At 44.5% G+C, this 25049-nt stretch overlaps 1 protein-coding gene across 1 annotated transcript; it reads right to left on the bottom strand.

Moving 5' to 3' along the window:
* Positions 1-24415, bottom strand: LOC308519492 (uncharacterized protein; the record flags this gene model as incomplete). The annotated part of the gene is made up of 4 exons (XM_081091488.1): positions 1-3813; positions 4667-4739; positions 5117-5243; positions 24242-24415. The coding sequence occupies 4 exons, from the start codon at positions 24413-24415 to the stop codon at positions 1701-1703; spliced, it is 2487 nt and encodes an 828-aa protein (XP_080947614.1). The 3' UTR covers positions 1-1700.
* Positions 24416-25049: the final 634 nt, after the last annotated feature.

Raw genomic sequence — 25049 nt, 5'->3', positions numbered from 1 at the left:
ATTACAGATGTCCTCCTTCCCCCATCCACCGCTATTTATTGATTTTTTCCAAGAGAAAGAAACATCTATGTGAGAGAAACATTGAAAGGATGCCTTTCCTATGTGCCTGAACCAGGGACAAAAACCAAAATCTGGTTATGTGCCCTGACCCCAAATGGAACCCATGACATTTCAGTGTACGGGAGGATGCTCAACTGAGCAATACTGGCCAGGGCAGTTTATAGTTATTTATATTATTTGAATACATTTAATTACATCCCTTTTAAAAATAGGGATGTGATTTTGTTGATGTTTGGCTAGAAGGAACTTTAAAACTGTCCCGTGGTTCCTTTGCACTGCACCATTGCAGCTGTCACAGTGGCATCTGAATCACAGTCAATATTAGTACCAACAGGACAGGATGATTACTAGTCAAATTAGACCTCATGCAAATGCAATCTAGCGAACACTGCATACTTTTCAGAGAACAATCTCAACCATGACAGTCTACATTTGTTGCATGGTGGACACCTATGGGCTTGCAGGAAAAGCCAACCTATAGTGGATCTTTAATGTTGAATTGTGAACATCTATAAAGCTTACACCCGACATCAATGGAAGTCAAGCAGTGGCGGGCAGTTTAGAGGATTTCTTAGCTGGCAGGACAAAGATTGAGGAAAACAAATTAAAATATTCTCTTCTTAATGTAAACTTCATAGCACAGTTCCCAGCTAAAAGCAACACAAAAACCAACCATGAAAATAATTCACATGGGACTCTCCAGTGAACTGTAAGTACAAATATATGGCAAATACTTATTAGCTAAAATAGTAGTGAATTTCAAGTGCAATTCAAAAATTAAAAAAGAACATATATGTGTGTAGGGCTTATTTATTCAATACCTGTCAGGGCACATCACTGGGTAGAAGAGTCTATCCCTGGTCAGGCACATGGGAAAACAACCCATCTATGTTTCTCTCTCACATGAATGTTTCTCTCTACTCTCTCTCTCCCTTCCTCACTTTAAAAAAGTAATATAAAAGCTAACAAAAAAAAGAATGGGTACTGATAATGACCAAATATGTCAAAAGTTTATAGAACTTCTTTAATGCTGTGAGTTTTGGGGAGTATATGACTTAATTTGCAACAGGCTTACATGTACCAGTTAGTTACACTAATAGGATTTCTTTTCAGTGCAGTGTTCAAGCTACTTTGAAAGTATTTGTTAAAATTTTAAAGTTTGTTTTAATTGTTAATTATACAGTGTACATTCTCACATGGTATTATAGGGATATGAGGCAACATGAAGCTTTTCCTACATTTTTACATTCAATACAATTCTCCACTTTGAGTGTTTTCATGACCTTTCCAAGCAAAAGGGACAGTTGAAGACTCCCATCTTCACTATATGTGTACACTATTTCTACAGGTGCATTTTCACATGTCCAGTAAAGGTTCTCCTACATTCCTTATGTTCATACACTTATTGTTGTGTGTGAGTCCCTTCATGATTTTGTAAAGAACTAGGATGGCCAAAGGCTCTTTTACCATCTTTACATGACAGGGCCTCTCTTCAGTGAGTTCTTTCATCCTTCATATTAAATTGGAAGAAATGAATGCTTTCCAACCCTCTTATATTTCTAGTGTCCATCCCAATATGGATTATAGTACATGATGGTACAGCTGAGAGATAAATGAACCAGGATCGAACCCAGGACCCTTCAGTCCACAGGCCGACACTCTATCCACTTAGCAAAACTGGCTAGGGCACCAGTATGAGTTCTTACATGACATCGAAGGGAAGCTGGATAAGAGAAAGCTTTGCCACAATGCTTACATTCATAAGGTTTTTCCCCAGTATGAGTTCTTTCATGATTTCTAAGGTAATAGGGATAAAGGAAACTTTTACCACATTCCTTACATTCATGAGACTTCTTTCCATGGTGAGTTATTTTATGTTCTCTAAGACATTTGGTAGAGAAAAAGGCTTTCTCACATTCCTTACATTCATAGGGTTTCTCCCCAGTATGCATCCTTTCATGATTTCTAAGAGAAGTGGAATGTCTGAAAGCTTTCCCACATTGCTTACATTCATAGGGTTTCTCCCCAGTATGCATTTTTTCATGATGTCTAAGAGATGTAGAAAAATTAAAAGTCTTACCACATTGCTGACATTCATAGGGCTTTTCTCCACATTGTGTTCTTTCATGTTCTCGAGAGTGCTTGCGACTATGGAAGGTTTTGCCACAATGCTTACATTCATAGGGTTTTTCTCCGGTATGAGTTCTTTCATGATCTTGGAGGGGAGCTGGATAAGAGAAAGCTTTGCCACAATGCTTACATTTATAGGGTTTCTCCCCAGTATGAGTTCTTTCATGACATTGGAGGTAAGTGGGATAAGAGAAAGCTTTGCCACAATGCTTACATTTATAGGGTTTTTCCCCAGTATGAGTTCTTTCATGACATTGGAGGTAAGTGGGATAAGAGAAAGCTTTGCCACAATGCTTACATTTATAGGATTTATCCCCAGTATGAATTCTTTCATGACGTCGGAGGGAAGTTCGACGAGAGAAATCTTTATCACAATGCTTACATTCATAGGGTTTCGACCCAGTATGGATTCTTTCATGATCTCGAAAGTAATAGGGATCATAGAATGTTTTACCACATTCCTTACATTCATGAGGCTTCATTCCTTCATGACTTTTTTTATGTTTTCCAAGAGAGCTGAGCCTACTGAAGACTTTCCCACATTGCTTACATTCATAGGGTTTTTCCCCGGTATGAGTTGTTTTATGATTTTGGAGGGAAGTTGAATATGAGAAAACTTTACCACAAAGCTTACATTCATATGGTTTTTCCCCGGTATGAGTTCTTTCATGACGATGGAGGGAAACTACATAAGAAAAAGCTTTGCAACAAAGCTTACATTTATAGGGTTTTTCCCCAGTATGAATTCTTTCATGACGTTGGAGGGACGTTCGATGAGAGAAGTCTTTATCACAATGCTTACATTCATAGGGTCTTGATCCTGTATGAGTTCTTTCATGATCTCTAAGGGAACAGCGGTCACGGAATGTTTTACCACATTCCTTACATTCATGAGGCTTCTTTCCATCATGACTTTTTTTATGTTTTCCAAGAGAGCTGAGCCAACTGAAGACTTTCCCACATTGCTTACATTCATAAGGTTTCTCGCCAATATGTGTTCTTTCATGATTTCTAAGAGAACTGGAACTGAAACTTTCACCAGATTGCTTACATTGATAGGACTTTTCTCCAGTGTGTGTTCTTTCATTTTCTCGAGAATACTTGGGAGAACTGATAGCTTTGCCACATTGCTTACTTTGATATAGTTTCTCTCCATTATGAGTGTTTTTGTGAATTATAAAGTAAATGAGACGACTAAAGCCTTTGCCACAGTGCTTACACTCATATGGTTTCCCACCAATATGTGATCTTTCATGATTTCTAAGGGAAGTTGAATAGTGGAAAGCTTTCCCACATTCCTTACATTCATAGGTCTTTTCTCCACTGGGTCTCCCTTCATGTCTTTGAATTTGTTGGTGATGCTTAATAGCTTTCTCAGGTTCCTTACATTTATAAGGGTTTTCTTCATATACCTGACACAGGTATAGTTTGGGCCCAATGGGAGAGCTCAGGTGGTTATTAAAGGATAAATAATGCATAAAGACTTGACTACACAACCTGGATTTAGGTTGTTTTATTTCAGTAAGCGTTTCCCTCTTTTCATTATGATTTGGAATCTGACTGAAGTTTCCTCTGCATTGACAACCATCCTTCCATTTACAGAGATTCTCTACCATATGACTGCTGTAAAAATCAGAAGCATATTATTAATACTCTGTTAATGATTAATATTTATTAATAATATGACAATGACATATTTACCATTTTCAAGGAAAGTGTGGGGTTTCTGTACATTCTTATTATTTGAAAGTGGATATCCTAACACCTCTGAAATAGATTGGATCATAGACATTATGAAAACATTTATATTCATTAATGGTACTTCTGTATATTGTTTCCAAGTGTAATTGTTTTTAATACACTACATATCTAGGTCATATTTCAGAAAAAACATTTTGATGAGATTATTCTAAGAATCAATACATTTAAAGCTGGGCTGATAAAATTGGATTGCCTGTTTTTAAGATTCTTTCGTGGATCAGACCCAGGTGGCTCAGTTGTTCAGTATAGACCCATACACCAAGGGGTTGTCAGTTCAATTCCCCAACAGGGAACATGGCCAGGTTGCAGGCTTATTAACCCCAGTACAGGATATACAGGAGGCAGTCTATTCATGTTTCTATCTCTCCCTCTCACCTCCACACTCTAAATCAATAAAAACATATTTCCACACCACCAGCGTGCCTCAATAGTTGAAGTTTGACCTACGAACCAGGAGGTCATGGTTCGATTCATGGTCAGGGCAAGTGCCCAGATTGTGGGCTTGAATCTGAGTGTGGGGTGAGCAGGAGGCAGCTGATCAATAATTCTCTCTCATCATTGATGTTTCTCTCTTTTTGTCCCTCTCCCTATCTCTCTGAAATAAATAAAATAAATGTTTAAAAAAATAAATGAATAAAATAAATATATAAAAACATATTTTCCAAAAAACAGATTCTCTTATGAGACATTGCTTTCTCATGTCAATGCCACTCACCTAAGATTTATCCCATGATTTTCATACTGATCTTCAATGTCATGGCCTTCACATTTTTCTTCTAAAATACATGCTAGAAAAAGCATTATAAACTATTAAGGAATATGAAAAATGGTTAGATTTTAGGTACCCAATGAGCTGTGATCATTCCTAGTTTAATTACCAATGTACTCTCATTCATACTTCAATTCTTGAAACAGCACTGATGAGGAAGCAACACCAGTTTTCTAATTGACTAAGTAAGTAAAAAGTTGTTGCCACCCAGCGTAACTCACTGGTTGAACATCAACCTATGAACAAGGAAGTCACAGGTCAATTCCCCATAGGCCTGGTTTGTAGGCTATATCAGCGATTCTTCCTCATCATTAACTTTTTTTCTCTCTCTCCCTCTCCCTTCCTCTCTAAAATCAATACAAATATATTTAAAAACAAAGAATTTGTCATAACTACCTACTGATGCCAGGTTCCAGAAGGTTTCCAGCATCACATCTGCGTAGAGTTTCTTCTGGGTCAGATCCAGGAAAGCCCACTCCTCCATGGTGAACTCAACATTTACATCCTCAAAGACCACTGAGTCCTAAAACATCCCACATACGCATATAGGAGAATGGTTATGACAGCACTGGCGAACTATACATAATTCATAAGAAGTTCACATAGGACACGTGGTCCCCAACATTCAGTCTATGACTTGACTGTAAGACTATCAAGACTATTTATTTGCCACACTCACGTCCTCATGAACACATGGAATTTATTGATATGATTTTACTGTAATCACTTCAAGTCTTCATTGCTCTGTCATGTCAGGGTGAAGAGCACCTTGAACAACTTCTATATTAATAAATTAAAATATTTCTATGTTAAGTCCATCGATTCTTTTTGAGAAACTTCATCCCCTTTATAATCACCATTTGATGCATCAGTCCATGACACACACTGTCATATCTGCATAATGTTTTAATAACTGTGAATACAATAAAGGCTTGGTAGCTTTCTATTCTCATCACCAAACAGGAGAGGCCAGGCAGTGTGTGGAAATTCAACTTGGAATAAAATGTACTTGGCCATACTGAAGTACTCCAGATTCTTAGAAGTAGTCAGATACACCTGAATGAATGAAAATATTCTGGTGGAGGAGTATGAATGATCATTTATTTTTATATTATTTGTAAGTAACTCAGTTTGACCTTCTTTAACCTCTTTCATTTCATAGAGGTAGGACATTAGAGTTAAAGCTTAGGCATGAGCAAGACAGGACAATTTGGTCCTCTACAAAAGTCCTCTACTCATGAGCCTGAGGGTTACTTCATACTGATTTTTAGGACACATGGACACATATATTGAAATCATAAGATCACACTCAAAAAAGTCTTTCCGGTAGAATTTAACACTGTAACCGGGGCCTGGACCTTGAGGAACAATTTAGGACTTGGCATGAAAGGGGCCTTTATTGAAATCTGCAACATATTCCTGTAGAAATGGCACATGATTACAAAATACATAAGGGGTTAGGGGGGTACTGAAAATATCAGGTGGAAAACACTGTAAATTTTACTTAAACACTATGTTCTACAACTGAAACATACAAAATAAATTAAATGTAAACTGTAATTGCAATGTATACACTGTAAGTGGAACACTATATATGTACACTATATATGCTGATTATGAATAAAAAAATTAATATCACTAAAATGTCCACACTACCCAAAGCAATCTACAGATTCAATGCAATTCCTATCAAGTTACTATCCTATCAAGTATTTCACATAATTAAAACAAATATTCAAAAATTTTATATGGAACCATAAAACACCCTGAATAGCAACAGCAATCTTGAGAAAGAACAACAAATGTGGATGAATCACACTACCTAATATCCAACTGTACTACAAGGCCATAGTAATCAAAACAGCATGGTCCTGGCATAAAAACAGCATATAAATCAGTGGCATGGAACAGAGAGGCCAGAAATAAAGCCAAGCCTTTATGGTGAAGGAACAATTGACACAGGAGGCCAGAATATATAATAAAAGTAGTATATTCAATAAATGATGCGACTACATCAAACTAAAAGGAAACCATCAGATGAGAAGGCGATCTGGCTGCAACATCTGTCACCCCATTGATCGCCAGGGTTGATTAGACTGATCTGGCTGGCTAGGTGGGTGTCCTCTTCCTCCCTCACTGATCCATGTGCATCCCTCCCAAAACTGCATGCTCAGACCTTCCCCCAAGAGGAGAGGACCGGTCTTCGGTCAAGGGTATACGAGTAGCTGCGCTCTCCAGCTAGAACCTCCAAAAAAAAGCTCTAAAACAGTGGTTCTCAACCTGTGGGTCGCGACCCCTTTAGGGGTCGAATGAACCTTTCACAGGGGTTGGCTAAGACCATCGGAAAACACACACATATATAATTACATATTGTTTTTGTGATTAATCACTATGCTTTAATTATGTTCAATTTGTAACAATGAAAATATATCCTGCATATCAGATATTTACATTACGATTCATAACAGTAGCAAAATTACAGTTATGAAGTAGCAACGAAAATAATTTTATGGTTGGGGGTCACCACAACATGAGGAACTATATTAAGGGCTGCAGCATTAGGAAGGTTGAGAACCACTGCTTTAAAAGGAAACCATCAACAAAATAAAGACAGACAACTAATTGGGAGAACATATTCATATTCATCAATGAAACATCTGAAAAAGGGTTCCTACCCAAAATTATAAAGAATTTATACAACTAAACAACAAAACAAAAGATTGTGGGTTCCGTTTCAGGTCAGGGCACTTGCCCCAGTTGTATTTGATTCCCAAACGAGGTATGAATGGGAGTCAACCAATAGATGCCCTCCGCGCCCCCCCCCCCCCACAGCTTCCTATCCCTCTAAAATTAATAAAAAACATACCCGCCAGTGAGGATTTAAAAAGATGAAATAAAAGAAAGTATATATATATATACACACACACTAGAGGCCCGGTGCACGAAATTTGTGCACAGATAGGGTCCTTAGGCCTGGCCAGCAATCAGGGCTGATTGGGGCCTTCCAGCTGCCGGCTGGGGCCTTCCATCATTCTGTGACACCCCCTGGTGGTCAGTGCATGTCATAGCAAATGGTCAAACTCCCGGTTGGTCAAACTCTCCAGGGGATAATTTGCATATTAGCCTTTTATTATATAGGATATATCCTATCTAATAATAGACAAACATGGTAATTAACCGTACCTCTGACACATTGGCTAATCAGGACGATATGCAAATTAACTGCCAACCAAGATGGCGGCTGGCAGCCAGGCAGCTGAAGCGAAGAGGAGGCTTGCTTGCTCCAGTGATGAAGGAAGCCAAGGTTCCCCGCCTGCCGCTGCCAGCCTCTGAGCTGCACTCTAAGCAACTATGTTGCAATTATAGAAGCTAAACAATCCCCAGAAACCTGCTTTCAGCCAGCCGGGCCTCAAAGCTGGAGTTGCAACAGTGTTTCAATTATAGAAGCTAAACAAAGCCCAGATACCTGCTTTCAGCAGCCAAGGTCTCAGAGCTGGAGCCAAGCCTCAGAGCTAAAGGTGGCTCTCAGCTCCAGTGACAGCCATAGAAGGTAAATAAATCCCAGAATTAAAAAAAAAAAGAAAAAAGGAGAGGTTGGGAGCTTCAGTCACCCGCCAGCCTGAAAACAACCCTCAGCCCCTCACCCAGACTGGCCAGGCACCACAGTGGGGACCCCTACCCTGAAGGGGGTGGGACCAGCTGCAAACAGCCATCATCCCCTCATCCAGGCTGGCCAGGCACCCAAGCGGGACCCCCACCCTGATCCGGGACACCCGTCAGGGCAAACCAGCTGGCCCCCTCCTGTGCACCAGGCCTCTATCCTATATAGTAAAAGGGTAATATGCAAACTGACCCTAACAGCAGAAGGATTGGGAATGACTGGTCACTATGACACACACTGACCACCAGAGGGCAGACGCTCAATGCAGGAGCTGCCCCCTGGTAGTCAGGGTGCTCTCACATGGGAGGAGTTCTGCTCAGCCACAAGGCAGGCTGATGGCTGCCAGTACAGCGGTGATGGTGGGAGCCTCTCCTGCCTCCTCAGCAGTGCTAAGGATGTCCGACTGCAGTTTAGGCCTGCTCCCCGCTGGCAAGTGGATATCCCCCGAGGGCTGCCGGGCTGCCAGAGGGATGTCTGATTGCCATCTTAGGCCCAATCCCCAGGGAGCAGGCCTAAGCCAGCAGGTGGTCATCCCCTGAGGGGTCCCAGACTGCGAGACGGCACAGGCTGGGCTGAGGGACCCCCCTCCCCCCTGTAGTTGTTTGGTGTAAGGTGTAAGAAAGCAGTTCAATTTTTTATTGACTGGTTTGGCATATAGTTCATATGGCTGGCTATCAGTCCAGATATAGAGATTATGTATTTTTGTCTGCCAAGAGCATCTCCTCCTGCTGAAAAAGGCTTCCCCTTCCCATTTAAACAATCTTATCCTATATAATCTGTCTATACTAATAAAGGAGTAATATGCTAATTAGACTGGGTCGACCAACCATCTTCTGGATGTCCTACTTCCTTCCGGACAAAGCCATAGGGGTGGGGGCTGAGGCCGAGGCAGTTGGGGGTGAAATCAGGCCGGCAGGGGAGGGCAGTTGGGGGCAACCAGGCCAGCAGGGGAGGGGAGTTAGGGCAGATCAGGCAGGCAGGCAGAGGCAGTTAGGGGCGATCAGATAGGCAGGCAGAGAGGTTAGGGGCGATCAGGCAGGCAGTCAGAGTGGTTAGGGGCAATCAGGCAGGCAGGTAGGTGAGTGGGCAAGATCAGGCCAGCAGTCCCAGATTGTGAAAGTTATGTCTGATTGCTGGTTTAGGCCCGATCTCACAGGGATCGGGCCTAAACCGGCAGTAGGACATCCCCCATAGGGTCCCTGACTGGAGAGGGTGCAAGCTGGGCTGGGGGAACCCCTGCCCCCATGCACAAATTTCGTGCACCGGGCCACTAGTATATATATAAAATGGGTAAAGACCTGAATAGATACTTCCAGAAAGAGGACATACAGATGGCCAATATACATATGAAAAGATGCTCTCTATCACTAATCATCAGAGAACTGCAAATTAAAACGACACTGAAAAATCACCTCACACCTGCCAGAATGTCTATCATCAATAAAGGCACAAATGACAAGTGTCAGTATGAAGTTTCCTCAAAACTTAAAAATGCAACTGGCTCATGACCTATCAATTTCACTTCTGGGAATATACCAAAGAAACTCAAAACACTAATTCAAAAGAAAATATGCACCCCTGCATTCATTTAGCATTATTTACAACTAGAGGCCCAGTGCACAAATTCGTGCACATTGAAAGGAAATTAATTAGAAGAAATATTTTAGAGGCCAGGAGGGACTGCAGAAGATCTCCAGGGCATGTCTGGCTGTCTTACCCAGTCCTGATCGGCCAGACCCCAGCAGCAAGCTAACCTACCGGTTGGAGTGTCTGCCCTTGATGGTCAGTGCGCATAATAGCAACTGGTTGAGTGGTCACCCGAATGGTCAGATACTTAGCATATTAGGCTTTTATATATATAGATAGCCCAGATTTGGAAGAAGCTCAAGTGCCCATCAGTAGGCGAGTGGATAAAAAAGCCGTGGTACAACTCAATTGAATATTACTCAGCCATAAAGATGAAGGAAATCTTATTCTCTGTGACAGCACAGATGGACCTGGAGACCATTATGCTAAGTCAATAAGCCAGTAAGAAAAAGACAACTATCTTATGATTTCATTTACACGTGTAATCTAAGGAAGAAAAGAAGCTAACAAGGTATAAAAAGATTCATAGATACAGAAAACAGACTGATAGCTGTCAGAGGCGAGGGACGCTTTGCGGAAACTGGGGAGGGGTGGCGGAGTCACCCTGGGCACAGAACCTAGGTGTTGGGAGACTGGATGAAAAAAGGGGGAGGAATTAAGCAAAACAAATAAACCCTTAGACTCTGACAACAGCATGGACATTACCAGAGGGAAAGCGGGGTGTGAGGAGGTAGAAGAGGGTGAAGGGGAGGATTAAATGGTGATGGAAGGAGACTTTGTACAACACAATGTACACATGATGTATTATACAGTTGTACACATGAAACATACTTTTATTAGCCAATGTCATCCCGATACGTTAAAGAAGTTTGTTTTTTTTTTCAATTTAAAAACATAAAACTTGCCCTGACCAGTTTGGCTCAATGGATAGAGCGTCGGCCTGCAGATTGAAGGGTCCCAGGTTCGACTCCGGTCACGGGCATATACCTTGGTTTCGGGCACATCCCCAGTAGTGGGTGTGCAGGAGGCAGCTGATCGATGTTTCTAACTCTCTATCCCTCTCCCTTCCTCTCTGTAAAAAACCAATAAAATATATTTAAAACACACACACACACACACACACACACACACACACACATAAAACTTAAAAAAGTGATTTTTTTCCAAAAACTTGATGCTACTCTAGGGGCACTTCTCCCAACTGGTCTCATTTCTGAGCTCTCCTGTGAGTTCCAGCAGCAGCAGGACAGTCTATCCCAGGCATAGGACCTGCCCAACAGCCTAATTCCCCTAATGCTGCTCCCAGAGAGACATCATCCCCACTGATGTCTGTGTGTAGGGAACAGAGAAAAGGTTCCCACTCACCACTTGTGATGCCAGAAAAACCAATGATCTATTCAGTAGAGCAATGACAAAATAGGAAAACCTCTCTTGTCTTGGGTCCAGGGAGAGTAAGGAATGAGATAAGCTCCCAGTGGAACCCTATTTATTTTTTTCTACAGAGCAGGGGTTGGGAACCTTTTCTCTGACAAAAACCATTTGGATATTTATAACATCATTCACGGGCCACACAATATCAGCAACTTAAGAATTAGCCTACTTGCCCAGGCTGCCGCGGTGCCGGGAGGAGTCAGCGTCCTCGGTAGAGGCAGGGTGGCTCCAGGCCAGGTTTTGGCGCCACCAGCTGCCGCCTCCTGAACTCCAGCCCCCTATCCGCCTCTCACTCCGTCTGAATATGTCTCCAGATGGTGGCCAATGTGGGGTCGATGTTTCAATATTGGAAGCGCTTTGATTTACAGCAGCTGCAGGCCAGGCTTCCCCTGGGACCCCAGGCTGGGTGCGCGGAAAGCCGGACCGAGTCGGGTTCAAGTCCCTCTCTCTCTCCCCGGGCCCCGTTGGTAACTCGCTTGATCAGAAATTGATAGTGTTCAATTCATTGATCAGCCCAAGGTGGCGCTGGGATCCACCGCCACTGCTGCCCCCCGCCCCCCCCCCCCCCCCCCCCCCCCCGTCCTGCGCCACCACCATGGGACTGGGGAGGGGAGGCCCCGGCAGTGCCCCGGGTGCGCGTGCGCCAGCGGGCAGGGGGCTGTGGTAGGTCGGTGGCGGCCGTATTTCTGGGGAAAGTTTGTGGGGAGTTGCTGTGGGGGTCGAAGTTCCTGGCCTCTCCAGGAGCCTCCGCCTCCGCCTCCACTGCCGGGCGGAGCGGAGCTGAGCTGGTGACGCAGTCGGTGCGGGCTTTAGCCGCTGGCCCCAGCTGTCAGCGGGCGGGTCGCGCGGCTGCTCCCGCATTTGGTGTCATTTGGTGTCGGCTCCTAAAGCGGACCCCAGGGTTTGTTTACGTCTGGGCGGGAGCCCCGGGGCCACCACAGACACCCCGCAACGCCCTGCTCTTCTGCTGCTTATCCAAGTGGCGCTGCCGGCTCCTCCGCGCTGGGACCCAGCTAGGGGCGCTTTGGGGAAACTTGGAAGGGTGGCAGGTCCGGGGAGCCTGGGTGTTAGGGTGCCCGGGAGCTCTCGGAGGTCGGGTGTGCAGGCAGGCACCTGAGGGCAGGTGCGTGTGGGTCTGTAACCTTCTCCAAGCAGCAGCCCCCCTCTCGCCCCCCGCACTGTTTCCCTGTGCGGGGGGGTGCCACCTCCCCGCCACCTGTCCCAGCAGCTCACCGGAGCCCAGGGTTTCCTGCGGCCCCTAGTAACCCTCCTACTCCCCTTTGGCCCTCTCTTCCCAACTAGTTCCGGGGTTACGATGGAGCGCACCCCAGTTCGGCACCGAAATGCCTTCTCGGTGTGAGTTCTTGAAAGCAGAGCCCGTGGGGACCCGTGGAACTGTGGCGTGTGGGGCCGTGGTCCACGCGCTGAGCCCGGGGCGCCGGGGCTCCGGGCTCTCCATCCGGTGCCAAAGCTGTCGCCGTGCCCAGGGGGTGCGTTCTTGTGGTCCACCTCCCCCCCCCCCCGCCCGCCCCCCAGGAGCAGGGCGCCCTTAGGGTGTACCCCAACCTGCCAGGTCCATGCTCCCCGCGCCTGGACAGCCTCAGGACTCTGCCAGGTGGATGTTGTGCGTAGCGGGAGCCAAGTTGAAGGTGAGCGGCGTGTGAGCCAGAAGCGCCATGAGCGCTGGGGACCCGCTGCAGCTTAAAAGGGCTCAGGGCGTCCTGGCGCTCCGGGGGGCCCTCAGCGTCCCCGAGAGCTGGGTGCTGCTCACAACTGTAAGGTGTGCGTGATGGTAAACTTGGCCCAACTTTCCTAACCCGGAGGACTGGGGACTGTGACCTACAATGCTTTTAGGAGGAAAGCAAATGAAATCCAGATGCAGGCTAATACGAAATGAAGGAGATTAGATTAAAACATATGTAAATGGAGTCTGACAGTTTTAATTGTATACGTTTGTTTTTGCCCTTGACTACGTTAAGAACTTGGTAACGCAGACTCAGCATCGTTATGAAATCTCTTTAAATGTCTCGCTTAACTAGGAAGAAGACTATGTGAAATATGTGTTTCCGATAAGATTAAAACTTAAAATAGTTTGAGTCTGTATTGACTAAAATAGATTACTCCAAAGTGTCTATTGTGTAAATTCCTGAATATACGGAACATAGCCAAATGGCATTTTTGATATGTTGGTCTACCCTGTTTTATTAAAAATAGCTCCTTTTCACCATTTAAAAAAGAATTGCCTGCTAAATTTGGTCAAACATTTATTTAACTGGCAGAGCCAGAGCAAATGATTCCAGGACCACTTCAAAGAGGGCGCAATACCATACTCTGCCTGCCAGTTGCCTAGAAATGCATGAAAGCTCCCGCTCTGGTACATAGAAGTGAGGCACAACAGGCTCAGCAATGCCACATGGGGCAGCACAGCTCCCAGCACCATCCGCCCAGCACCCAGCAGCCACAGGTCAGCAAGTCTGAGAAACAGAAGACAGACCCACACGGCTGGTAATGTTGGGATATGCTGTTCCTGGCAGCAACTTCAAGCGTCATGTTCACCTGCAGAGGCGTGGATGAGAGTGATGCTGGTGTGTCACAGCCCTCACACCCACACCAGGAGAGCAGGACAAGCCTTAGGACTCACACAGAGGTCTCAGGAGGGCCGGGCTGGCCTCTCAAGCACCTGAGACCTGGCTTCAGACCCAGAAATGGAGCCTGGTGTGGTCATGTGAGGCTTTGAAGATGGGTCCTGGGCAAGAGTTCTGCACAGGCAGGGATTCTGTGGTTTGAGTCATCTGCCTGCTGTACAGGAGACACCACCCAGGCTTTCTTATCAGCTTGTTCAAGTGGGAGGCAATAGGGACAAGAGTGGCTGAGGCTCAAGCTGTCAGCAGGCAACCATCAAAAAGTGAAGTTTGACCAATGGACATAAGACACTGGGGGATAGGGGAGGCTAGGGGATTGTCTAGGGCGGGGGGAAAAAAAATAGACACATATGTAATACCCTTTGTAATACTTTAAGCAATAAAAAAAAAAATGAAGTTTGGTGTGGAAACCACATGGCTCAGTGGTTGAGCATCCACCTATGAACCAGTCACAGCCCTGTTCAGGGCACATGCCCAGGTTGCAGGCATAATCCCTACTGAGGGGGTGTGCAGGAGACAGCCTATGGATTATTCTTCCCATCATACATGTTTCTAGCTATCCCTCTCCCTTCCTCTCTGAAATTGTCCCCTTGGGAGTTCAATCGCTCGCTATGTATGACCTGCACTGACCACCAGGAGACAGCACGGAATGAAGGAAGGTCCTGGCTGGCAGCCGGCAGCTGGAGAAGGGGGCCCCCGGCTGGCAGCCAGAAGGGCCCAGTTGGCCCTAGGGACCCTTCTCATGCATGAATTTCATGCACTGGGACTCTAGTCAATGATAAAAGAAAATGGGATACGGCTACATATGTTTTAATAGTTTTCACATCAGTTACAATAAAAATTCAATGATGTGCCTTAACCAGTTTGGCTCAGTGGATAGAGTGTAGGCCTGCGGACTGAGGGTTCCAGTTTTGGTTCTGGTCAAGGGCATGTACCTTGGTTGCGGGCACATCCCCAGTAGGGAGTGTGCAGGAGGCAGCTGATTGATGTTTCTCTCTCATCGATGTTTCTGACTCTCTATTCCTCTCCCTCTCCCTTCCTCTCTGTAAAAAATCAATAAAATATATATTTTTTAAAAATTCAATGATGTTACCATTTTTAATGTCAATGTTCTCTACAGACATGCCACACTAACAATAATCTAAAAATAAAAAATGTGTCCAGCGGGTGTGGCTCAGGGGTTGACTGTTGACCCATGAACCAGGAGATTATGGTTAGATTCCCAGTCAGGGCACAAGCCTGAGTTTTGGGTTTGATTCCCAGTAGGGGATATGCAGGAGGAAGCTAAGCAATGATTCTCTCTCATCATTCATGTTTCTGTCTCTCCCTCCCTCTCCCTTCCTCTCTGAAGTCAATAAAAATATATGTTTTAAGTTGCAATGATTGAATACATTTTTATTTGTTGAAAACCTGAGACTAAAATATATATTAGTCTGCCTGGGATCCAAAAGGTCCCGGGTTGGATTCTGGTCAAGGGCACGTACCTTGGTTGCAGTATCCTCCCTGGTCCAGGCCCTGGTCCAGCTCCTGCAGGAGGCAACCAATCAAGATGTTTCTCTCTGTCATTTCCTCTCTCTTCTACTCTCTCTAAAAATCAATGGAAAATATCCTCAGGTGAGGATTAAAAAAAAAAAAATGCCTGAAATCCTAAATACATTCACTTTACATCTGAAGTTTGTCTTGCCTAAAAGGGGGGAAAAAAACTATTTGCTTTCACAAATTTCCTTGATATTTTTTTTTTCATCTTGTATCTCTCTTTCTCTCTCTTTTTTCCTACCTTGTATTTTCAATCAACTGACATTTTCATTCTCAGGGAAACTAGAGTGAGAGGGCTTCCCTAGTCAGTGGATAAAGGATCTGAAGGAAAGAAACACATCCATTGGATTCAGCTCAGATGAGCAGCCTGCTTCCCACAGGACAGAGGAAAGCCACTTTCAGAAGGTTCCACATTCTTCCCTCTCCTGGCTGAGACAGAACCCTGGAGTGTTACAGTCCCTGGGGAAGCAGAGGAGGGACACCTGAGCAGCCACCCCAGGAATGAAGTCTGGGAGCTCCAATGCCTCCTCTCCCTGGGGAATAATGGAAATGTGCTAGGCAGTTAGACAGACATGAGCAGAGCAAGGGGAATGGGCCAGAGGCAGAGGGTCATGCCCAGCAACAGACAACTGCAGGCTGGGACCTCATCCCCAGGTGACCTTTCACCAGTTTGGACCCCGGACCTGTTCCCCCTAAAAATAACCCCTAGGCCACACTTCCATTTTAGCTGCAGGCCCAGAAAAGCAGCAAAACCAGAAAAGCGATGCCAGGGCTGACCTCAGGACCAGCTGCACTGAATGATGACCTAGGTCCAGGCTACAACCAATCAATCAGTGAAGACTCAGACCCTGAAGGGACACATCTGGAAAGCTGCTGAATATTCTACTGAGATTTTCCCCGGGACCTCCCTTAAAATCTCCACCCTAAAACTTTAGGACAGAGAACCCAGTTCGCTCTCTTTCCTGGGAGCATGTCCCAACCTCTCCTCACCCACCCACCCCCCCAGGCATGTAACAGCTACCTTTCTCACTTCTAAGAGCCAAGGGCCCTTCCATTACCTCTGTAACTTGTTTTCTAATTCCTTTCCTTCTAAGAATTACTTCTACCTCTGTGATTTCCCAATTAAATGTTCTCTTATAGTTTGAGTCTTGGCTCTGAATTCATTCCCAGCCAGAACTCAAAACCGAGGTTTCTGAACCCAAATCCGATCTGACCGCAAGGTTCTAACACGAGGTGCTGTTCCCGCCATGCCTCCGCCAACAGACGTGCTCCCTCTCAGGCTTCAGCTCACAGTGAGGGGTGCTCAGCTGGATTCAGTGTAAGGTTCTGACCCAAATGCACTCCCAATGTCACAGTCCCTAACCCAGGACACACACTCCTGACTTTCCCAGATTTTCTCAATGTGCACCCACACCCTGGATGCAAAACTTCAACTGATGCCTAGAGACAAGCCCAGGGGGACCACAACTAAAACCTCAGAAGGGGCATCGCCCCCTACCGCAGGGGCACTACTTCTCCAGCTCTCCAGGGCGGTAGCTTCTCTCACTGTAAAGACTCCCTCCATGGAGGGTGTGAGCAGGTAGGACACCTGCAGGGAGAGGCTCCCCAGGAGGGTCAGTGGGCCTTCAAGTACTTCCCTCGGCAGGCTCAAGGGCGTGGGCGGCTTCCTTAGCTTAAAGCGCCTGGCCTCAGACCTCTGCTCCCCCCTGAGGTTGCTCTGGGCCACCACTGATGTTTCAAATGACTCAAAGCCTGTGTTGGAACAATCAGCAAACAGGCTTAAACCCAGTGTTCATGTGTAAAGAAGGGATTAAAATGGTAAGGCACTTTGCTAGCTCAACAAGAAAATCCACAAGTATCTACTATTGCATTTCAATAAAGGATGCTAATTAATTTTTGTTCATATGGCAAGAATTTGTTTTATAAACTAATAATCATATTTCAACACTTCTGTCTAAGCTCTAAAAATCCATTTGACTCACTCAAGATAATAGACTTTGTAATATTCCTACCTACACTGGGAAGAAGCAAGCCAAACAATAATTTAATACATGCAGTGTAACAATAAAATGTGTTATTTCTCTGATAGGCACTTGTGTCCAGAATACTTGAAAATATTTTACACTTTGTTTTAAGTTGCAATGATTTTTTAAAAAGTATTTTTTTATTTATCTCAGAGAGGAAGGGAGAGGGGGAGAGAGATAGAAACATCAATGATGAGAGAGAATCATTGATTGGCTGCCTCCTGCATGCCCCACACTGGAGATGAAGCCCGCAACCCAGGCATGTGCCCTTGACCGGAATCGAACCTGGGACTCTTCAGTCTGCAGGCATCTCTATCCACCGAGCCAAACCGGCTAGGGCAATTGCATACATTTTTATTCATTGAAAACCTGAGACTAAAATAAAGTGAAAAAATGTTTCAAGGTGACAAACTTGGGGAGAGGCAGGGCTGATGTACAACATCCAGAAAGTTACCCAAGAGAAACCTCCCAAAGGACTTCTCATAGGATTTCTGTTTCCCAGAGTAGATCCTGGAAAGAGAGGCACAAAGATTTTATGCAAATTATTTCCAGGTGGTTATAGCTACCTGTAAATACACAAACAAAATACACTTTTTTTTTTTAAATATATTTTATTGATTTTTTACAGAGAGGAAGAGAGAGAGATAGAGAGTCAGAAACATCGATGAGAGAGAAACATCGACCAGCCGCCTCCTGCACACCCCCCACTGGGGATGTGCCCGCAACCCAGGTACATGCCCTTGACCGGAATCGAACCTGGGACCTTTCAGTCCGCAGGCCGACGCTCTATCCACTGAGCCAAACCGGTTTCGGCAACAAAATACACTTTTTAAAAAAACAGGCATTCATTGACTCTGGGAAAATAATAAACTATTAAAATTTTGTGTCTATTCTATTAAAAAAGGGGACAACGGGTGTACAATGAATCACTTGTGTAAAGTCACATCAGCAAAAACAGAACTTAGTACAGTCATAAGTCACATAACAATCTGTGGTCAACAACAGACCCCATCCATATAGGATGGTAGACCCATAAGATTAAAATGGATTTGGAATAAAAAGTAAAATCCCTAGGAATAAATTTAACCAAGGAGGTAAAAGACCTGTACTCAGAAAATTATAATACACTAAAGAAAGGAAGTGAAGAGGATACAAATAAATGGAAGTAAATACTATACTCATGGATAAGAAGAATTAACATCATTAAAATGTCCATACTACCCAAGGTGATCTATAGATTCAGTGCAATTCCTATCAAAATACCAATGACGTTTTTCACAGGACTAGAACAAATAATTCAAAATGTTGCCCTAGCTCAGTGATGGTGAACCTATGACACGTGTGTCAGAGGTGACACGCGAACTCATTTTTTTGGTTGATTTTCCTTTGTTAAATGGCATTTAAATATATAAAATAAATATCAAAAATATAAGTCTTTGTTTTACTATGGTTGCAAATATCAAAAAATTTCTATATGTGACACGGCACCAGAGTTAAGTTAGGGTTTTTCAAAATGCTGACACGCCGAGCTCAAAAGGTTCGCCAGCACTGGCCTAGCTGGTTTGGTTCAGTGGATAGTGTCAGCCTTCGGACTGAAGGGTCCTGGGGCACATGCCTGGGTTGCGGGCTCAATCCCCAGTGAGGGGGGGAGGGCATGCAGGAGGCAGCCAATCGATGATTCTCTCTCATCAATGTTTCTGTCTCTCCCTCTCCCTTCCTCTCTGAAATCAATACAAATATATTTAAAAAATAATTCAAAATTTCATATGAAACCACAAAAGACCCCAAATAGCCATAGCTATCTTGACAAAGAAGAACAAAGTCAGAGATTCCACCTTACCTGATATCAAACTATACTACAAAGCTATAGTAATCAAACCAGCATGGTACCAGCATAAAAACAGACAGATAGACCAATGGAAGAGAATAGAGAGCCAAAATATAAATCCACACTTATGTGGTAAATTAATGTATGACAAAGGAGACAAGTACATACAATAGAATAAAGAAAGTCTATTCAATAAATGGTGTTTGGAAAACAACAATGCATGCAAAAAAAATTGTAAACTAGACACATTCTTACACCATATACAAGAATTAGCTCAAAATAGATTAAAGACTTAAATGTGAAACTTCTAGAAGGTAACATTAGCAGTAAAATCCCTTAACATTTCTCTTAGCAATATTTTTCTGACATGTCTTCTCGAGCAAGGCAAACAAACAAAAAAATTAACAAACGAGACCAAAATAAACAAAAGTTTTTGCAGGGCAAAGGAAACTAACAAAATGAAAAGACAACCTACTGAATGGGAAAAGATATTTTATACATCTGATAATGGGTTAATACCAAAGAATTCATACAACTCAACACCATCAAAACAAACAATCCAATTAAACAATGGGCTGAGGACCTGAATAGCTACATCTCCAAAGAGGAGGTACATTTCAGATGGCCAACAGACATATGAAAAGAAGTTCAGTGTCACTATTCATAAGAAATACAACTTAAAACTACAATTGTTTCCATTGGTTGGAGCATCATCCCTAAAAGATTTCAGGTTCAATTCTGGTTAGGGCACATACCTTTGTGGTGGGCTCAGTTCCCAGTAACGGTACGGGAGGCAACCAATCAGTATTTTTCTCTCTGTCTCTCATCAATAAACAAATCCTTGGTTGAGGATTACAAGGGGAAAAAAACCCACAATGAGCTATCAAATCACACCTGTCAGAATGGCTATCATCAAGAAATTAACAAACAAGTGTTGGTAAGGATGTGGAGGGAACCTTCATGCACTACTGGTGAGAATGAAGATTGCTGCAGCTACTATGGAAAAGTAGTATGGAGGTTCCTCAAAAAATTAAAAACGGAACTGCCTTATATGACCCAGTAATTCCACTTCTGGGTATATATCTGAAGAAACCCCAAACACTACTTCAAAAGAATATAGGTTCATTGCAGCATTATTTACAATAGTCAATATATGGAAGCAACCCAAGTGCTTATCAACAGACAAGTGGATAAAGAAGAAGTGGTACATATATACAATGGATTATTACTTGGCTATAATAAAGAATGAAACCTTACCTTTTGCAACAGCCTGGATGGACTTAGAGGTTAAAGTCAGTGAAATAAATCAGACAGAAAGATAAATACCATATGAAAAAAATCAAACCACCAAAAACAGAAACAGATTCATAGAGATCAGGATGATAGTTGTGTGTGTGTGTGGGGGGGGGGGGGGGTTTGGGGCGGGGAGCATGGTTTGAGGGATGGGTGAAAAGGTGAAGGGATTAAGAAGTACAAATTGGTAGTTACAAATTAGGGGGATGTAAAGTATAGCACAGGAAATACAGTGGGGCCTTGACTTACGAGTTTAATTCGTTCCGTGACGGAGCTCGTAACTCAAATTACTCTTATGTCAAATCAAAAAGTGAACGAGTGAGACACGTGATGCTGGGCTAATGTGGCGTTCACTGTGACATTCGCTGCGCCAACTAGCGGTGGGGTATCTGAAGCTGGCTCGTAACCCGAATTTTAGCTCACAACTCAAAGCAAAAAATCGGCCGAGAGACGGCTTGTATCTCGAAAAACTCGTTAGTCGGGACACTTGTAAGTCAAGGCCCCACTGTATAGTCAATAATATTCTAATGACTAGGTGTGGTGTCTGATGGTATTAGACTTTGTAAGTTATATACATGTCTAATCACTAACTTGACACCTGAAACTAATATAGTGTGTCAATTTATTGAAAAAAAAAAAAAAAAAGTAAGCCCTAGCTGGTTTGGCTCAGTAAATAGAGCATTGGCCTGTGGACTGAAAGGTCCCAGGTTCTATTCTGGTCAAGTGTATGCACCTTTCTGTCTTTTACTTTCTCTTCCACTCTCTCTGAAAATTAACCAAAAAATATCCTTGGGTGAGGATTAAAAAAAATTTTTTTAAATAAAATGGTGCATGCACACACACATGCACACACACACATGCACACACAGAGGAATATTGTATTATTCAGCCATTAGAAAAAAATATTCTTCCACTTGAAACAACACATTCATGGGCCTTGAGGGCATGATGCTTTGTGAAATAAGTCAGAAAAAGAGAAATACCACATATTCTCACTTATCTGTGGACTCTTTAAAAAAAACAAGTCCAACCCTACCTGGTTTAGCTCAGTGGATAGAGCGTCGGCCTGCACACTGAAAGGTCCAGGGTTTGGTACCTGTCAAGGGCACATGCCCACGTTGTGGGCTCAAACCCCAGTAGGGGGCATGTAGGAGGCAGCCAACAATGATTCTCTCTCATCATTGATGTTTCTATCTCTCTCCCTTCCTCTCTGAAATCAATAAAAAATATATATTTTTAAAAAACACACAAAAAAACTCCATAGATACAGAGCACAGACTGGTGGTTGCTAGAGGTTACAGGAGTGGTGTACAGGGGTGAGGTGCAGGTCAAATGGATGAAAGCTGTCAAAAGGTACAAACTTCCAGTTATAAAATATGTCATGGAAATGCAATGTATAGTACGGTGACTGCAGTTAGTAATACTTTATTTCAGATTTGAAAGTTGCTAAGAATAAATCTTAAAAGTTCTCATTACAAGAAAAAAATATTCTGTAAGTACGTATGATGACAGATGCTAACTAGACTTATTGTGATGATCACTTTACAATATATATAAACTAGAGGTCAAGTGCACGGCATTCCTGCACTGGGGGGAAGGGTCCCTCGGCCCGGCACAGGCCCCGAGGGGTCCTTAGTGCTGCTGCGGAGCTCCTACCCTGCTAGTTAGCAAGGCTTCTGGCTGAGCGGCACTCCGCCTGTGGGAGCACACTAACTACCAGGGGGCAGCTCCTGCATTGAGCGTCTGCCCCCTGATGGTCAGTGAGCATCATACAGACAAATCGTTCTACCATCTGGTCAATTTGCATATTAGCCTTTTATTATATAGGATATAAAATCATTATAATGTACACCTTAAACTAATGTATGTCAATTATAACTTAATGAAAAATAAAACCCCTTCTATAAAACAAAGATTACAGTGGATTTGAAAAATACCCATCACAATGTCATAGGGAAATGCATTACTCAGATGTTTATGATGACGCTGGTGTAAACAAGCTTCCTGTGCAGCCAGTCCTATGAAAGTCCAGCACACACAGTTACGCTCACTGCATAGAATACTTGATGATGAGAAACTGGTTTATGCATTTGCCATACTATCCTCTTTACCTGTGTGTGCTTTCTACTTAGTGACAGAAAACTCTGCTGTGAAGCAGTATGCTGTTTTATGCCGGCAGCAGCCTCAGAGGTCTGGTGTTGACTGTGCCTTTAGATTCCATCATTGCCTCCTGGCCTTGATTGAATCTATTTTTTGTAAATTTCCTGGCCTAAGTGTACAGTGTGATAGAGTCTACAGTCTTGCACAGTAACGTCCTAGTCCTTCATATTCACTCACCGATCACTGACGCCTGCAGAGCAGCCTCCAGTCCTGGAGCCCATTCAGGGTCAGTGCCCCACACGGATGTACCATTTCCTACCTTGCACACCACATTTTTACTGCACCTTTTCATAAATGCTTCCTACCATTGCATCACAATTGCCTACAGCATTCAGTACAGAAGCATGTTGCACAGGTTTGTTGCCTAGGACCCACAGGCTACACCATATGGCCTAGGTGTGCAGCAGGCTACACCCTGCAGCTTAGTGTAAGCGAACTGAAAACAACAAACCTGCCTCCAGATGTCCTCCCCAGGCTCAGGGGTGCAGGACTGTAGGTAACTGCAGTGTCACCTCTCCCAGGAGTGAAGTTTTAGCCCAGTCACTCTGCAACTTGCTGTTCCACACTCATCTGCCTAAAGACTCCGGCTGTTCCTTCCCCTAAGGAAGGGTGACCCTGCCTGAAGCAATCCCCTCTTTTCTTTCACTAATAACCTCTCAAAGCCACTTCCTTTCTGCCTGTTGTAAACGCCTTCCATTGTGAACAGCTGCTCTGAGATTCTATTTCCTAGATAAGATGCAGCCCTTTTCGGGAATGGGGAATCTAGCCAGTTAACCTTCCACCTACTCAGCTGAATTCTGTTTTCAACAGTTTGAAAAGCACCGCATAACAAATAGCTGATAAGACGCTGTGACTCAGAGAAGGAAGATGGCGGCTAGGATTCGGGGGAGAGCCTGGAAATGCAGGCATGTGCTGCAGAGCTAGGCCTGGGGGGCAGGGGGTGGACTTGAGAGCCTGCTCCACAAGCATCAAAACTCAGGAGAAAACGGGGTCCTTCTGGGGAGAAAGGAGGGACGGGGGCCCCACAGACCACAGCTCCTCCCGTGCACGAACCGCGGGGGCCGAGTCACCATTGTCCCCATGACCCTCCCCGTGGTCCCCGCACCGACTGCGGAGCCGCGGGGATGAGGGTGCAGAGCTGCCCAGACGCGCTCCGCAGCCCAAGGCCCTGCCGCGGGGACACACTGGACGCCCGGGTGCCGGCTGGGCCCCGCCCTGCGAGCCCGAGGGGCCTGCAGTTTCAGCGGAGCCCCCGGCGCCTCGGTCCGCAGGCTCCGGACCTGACCGTGGGGAGACGGCCCCGCCACGGCGGCTCCACCCGCGCCTCCTCCCCGTCCCCGCGCCCGGCCGCACACTCACCATTTCTGGTTCCTGGGCCCCCCGAGTCCCGCCTGCAGCTCCCAACGCCTTACGGGTCACAGCTCCACGGATGAGGACAGAACAAGGAAGATGTGACCCAGGGCCGCTGAAGGGAGAGGAGCCACCGGGAGGTAACAGAGCGTATCCGCACCCGCCCGACACTCCGCTACTCATTGCACCGACACTTCGCTGGACATCGCCCCCTAGCGCCTGAGGTGCACAGGTCTGAGCCCAAAGCAGCCAGATCTCCTGTCCAGGGACATTTGCACTGAGAGGCAGCGCTGAGAGTCCCCAGGGAACAGTGGTCCTTCCTTGCAAACACACACACTGAAAAGGCACCTAAGGAATCTGGCTCCATTTTCATCTTTGTTGACACTGGAGTCTGACTTGTGGATTTGCAAAAAGGTGCACAGGCTCAGGGACCAGGGATGCCTTAGGGCAGTGGTTCTCAACCTTCCTAATGCCGCGACCCTTTAATATAGTTCCTCATGTTGTGGTGACCCCCAATTTCATTGTTACAAATTGAACATAATTAAAGCATAGTGATTAATCACAAAAACAATATGTAATTATATATGTGTTTTCCAATGGTCTTAGGCGACCCCTGTGAAAGGGTCATTCAACCCTCAAAGGGGTCGCGACCCATAGGTTGAGAACCGCTGCCTTAGGGTGTTATCCTTCCAGAACCACAGATTCCCAAAAAGAGCATTGAATCCAGAAACAAGCCATCAATTCCAGCGGGAAAAGTGACTTCTGTGCATTTAGAATGGTTAACTTTAGAAAATGTTTTTTACATGAAAACATGTGT

The sequence above is a fragment of the Myotis nattereri genome (assembly GCF_964212035.1).
Source record: "Myotis nattereri genome assembly, chromosome: 5".
NCBI classification, from domain to species: Eukaryota; Metazoa; Chordata; class Mammalia; order Chiroptera; family Vespertilionidae; genus Myotis; species Myotis nattereri.
The sequence above is the reverse complement of the archived record's forward strand: the minus strand, read 5'-3'. Positions and strand labels throughout refer to the sequence as shown.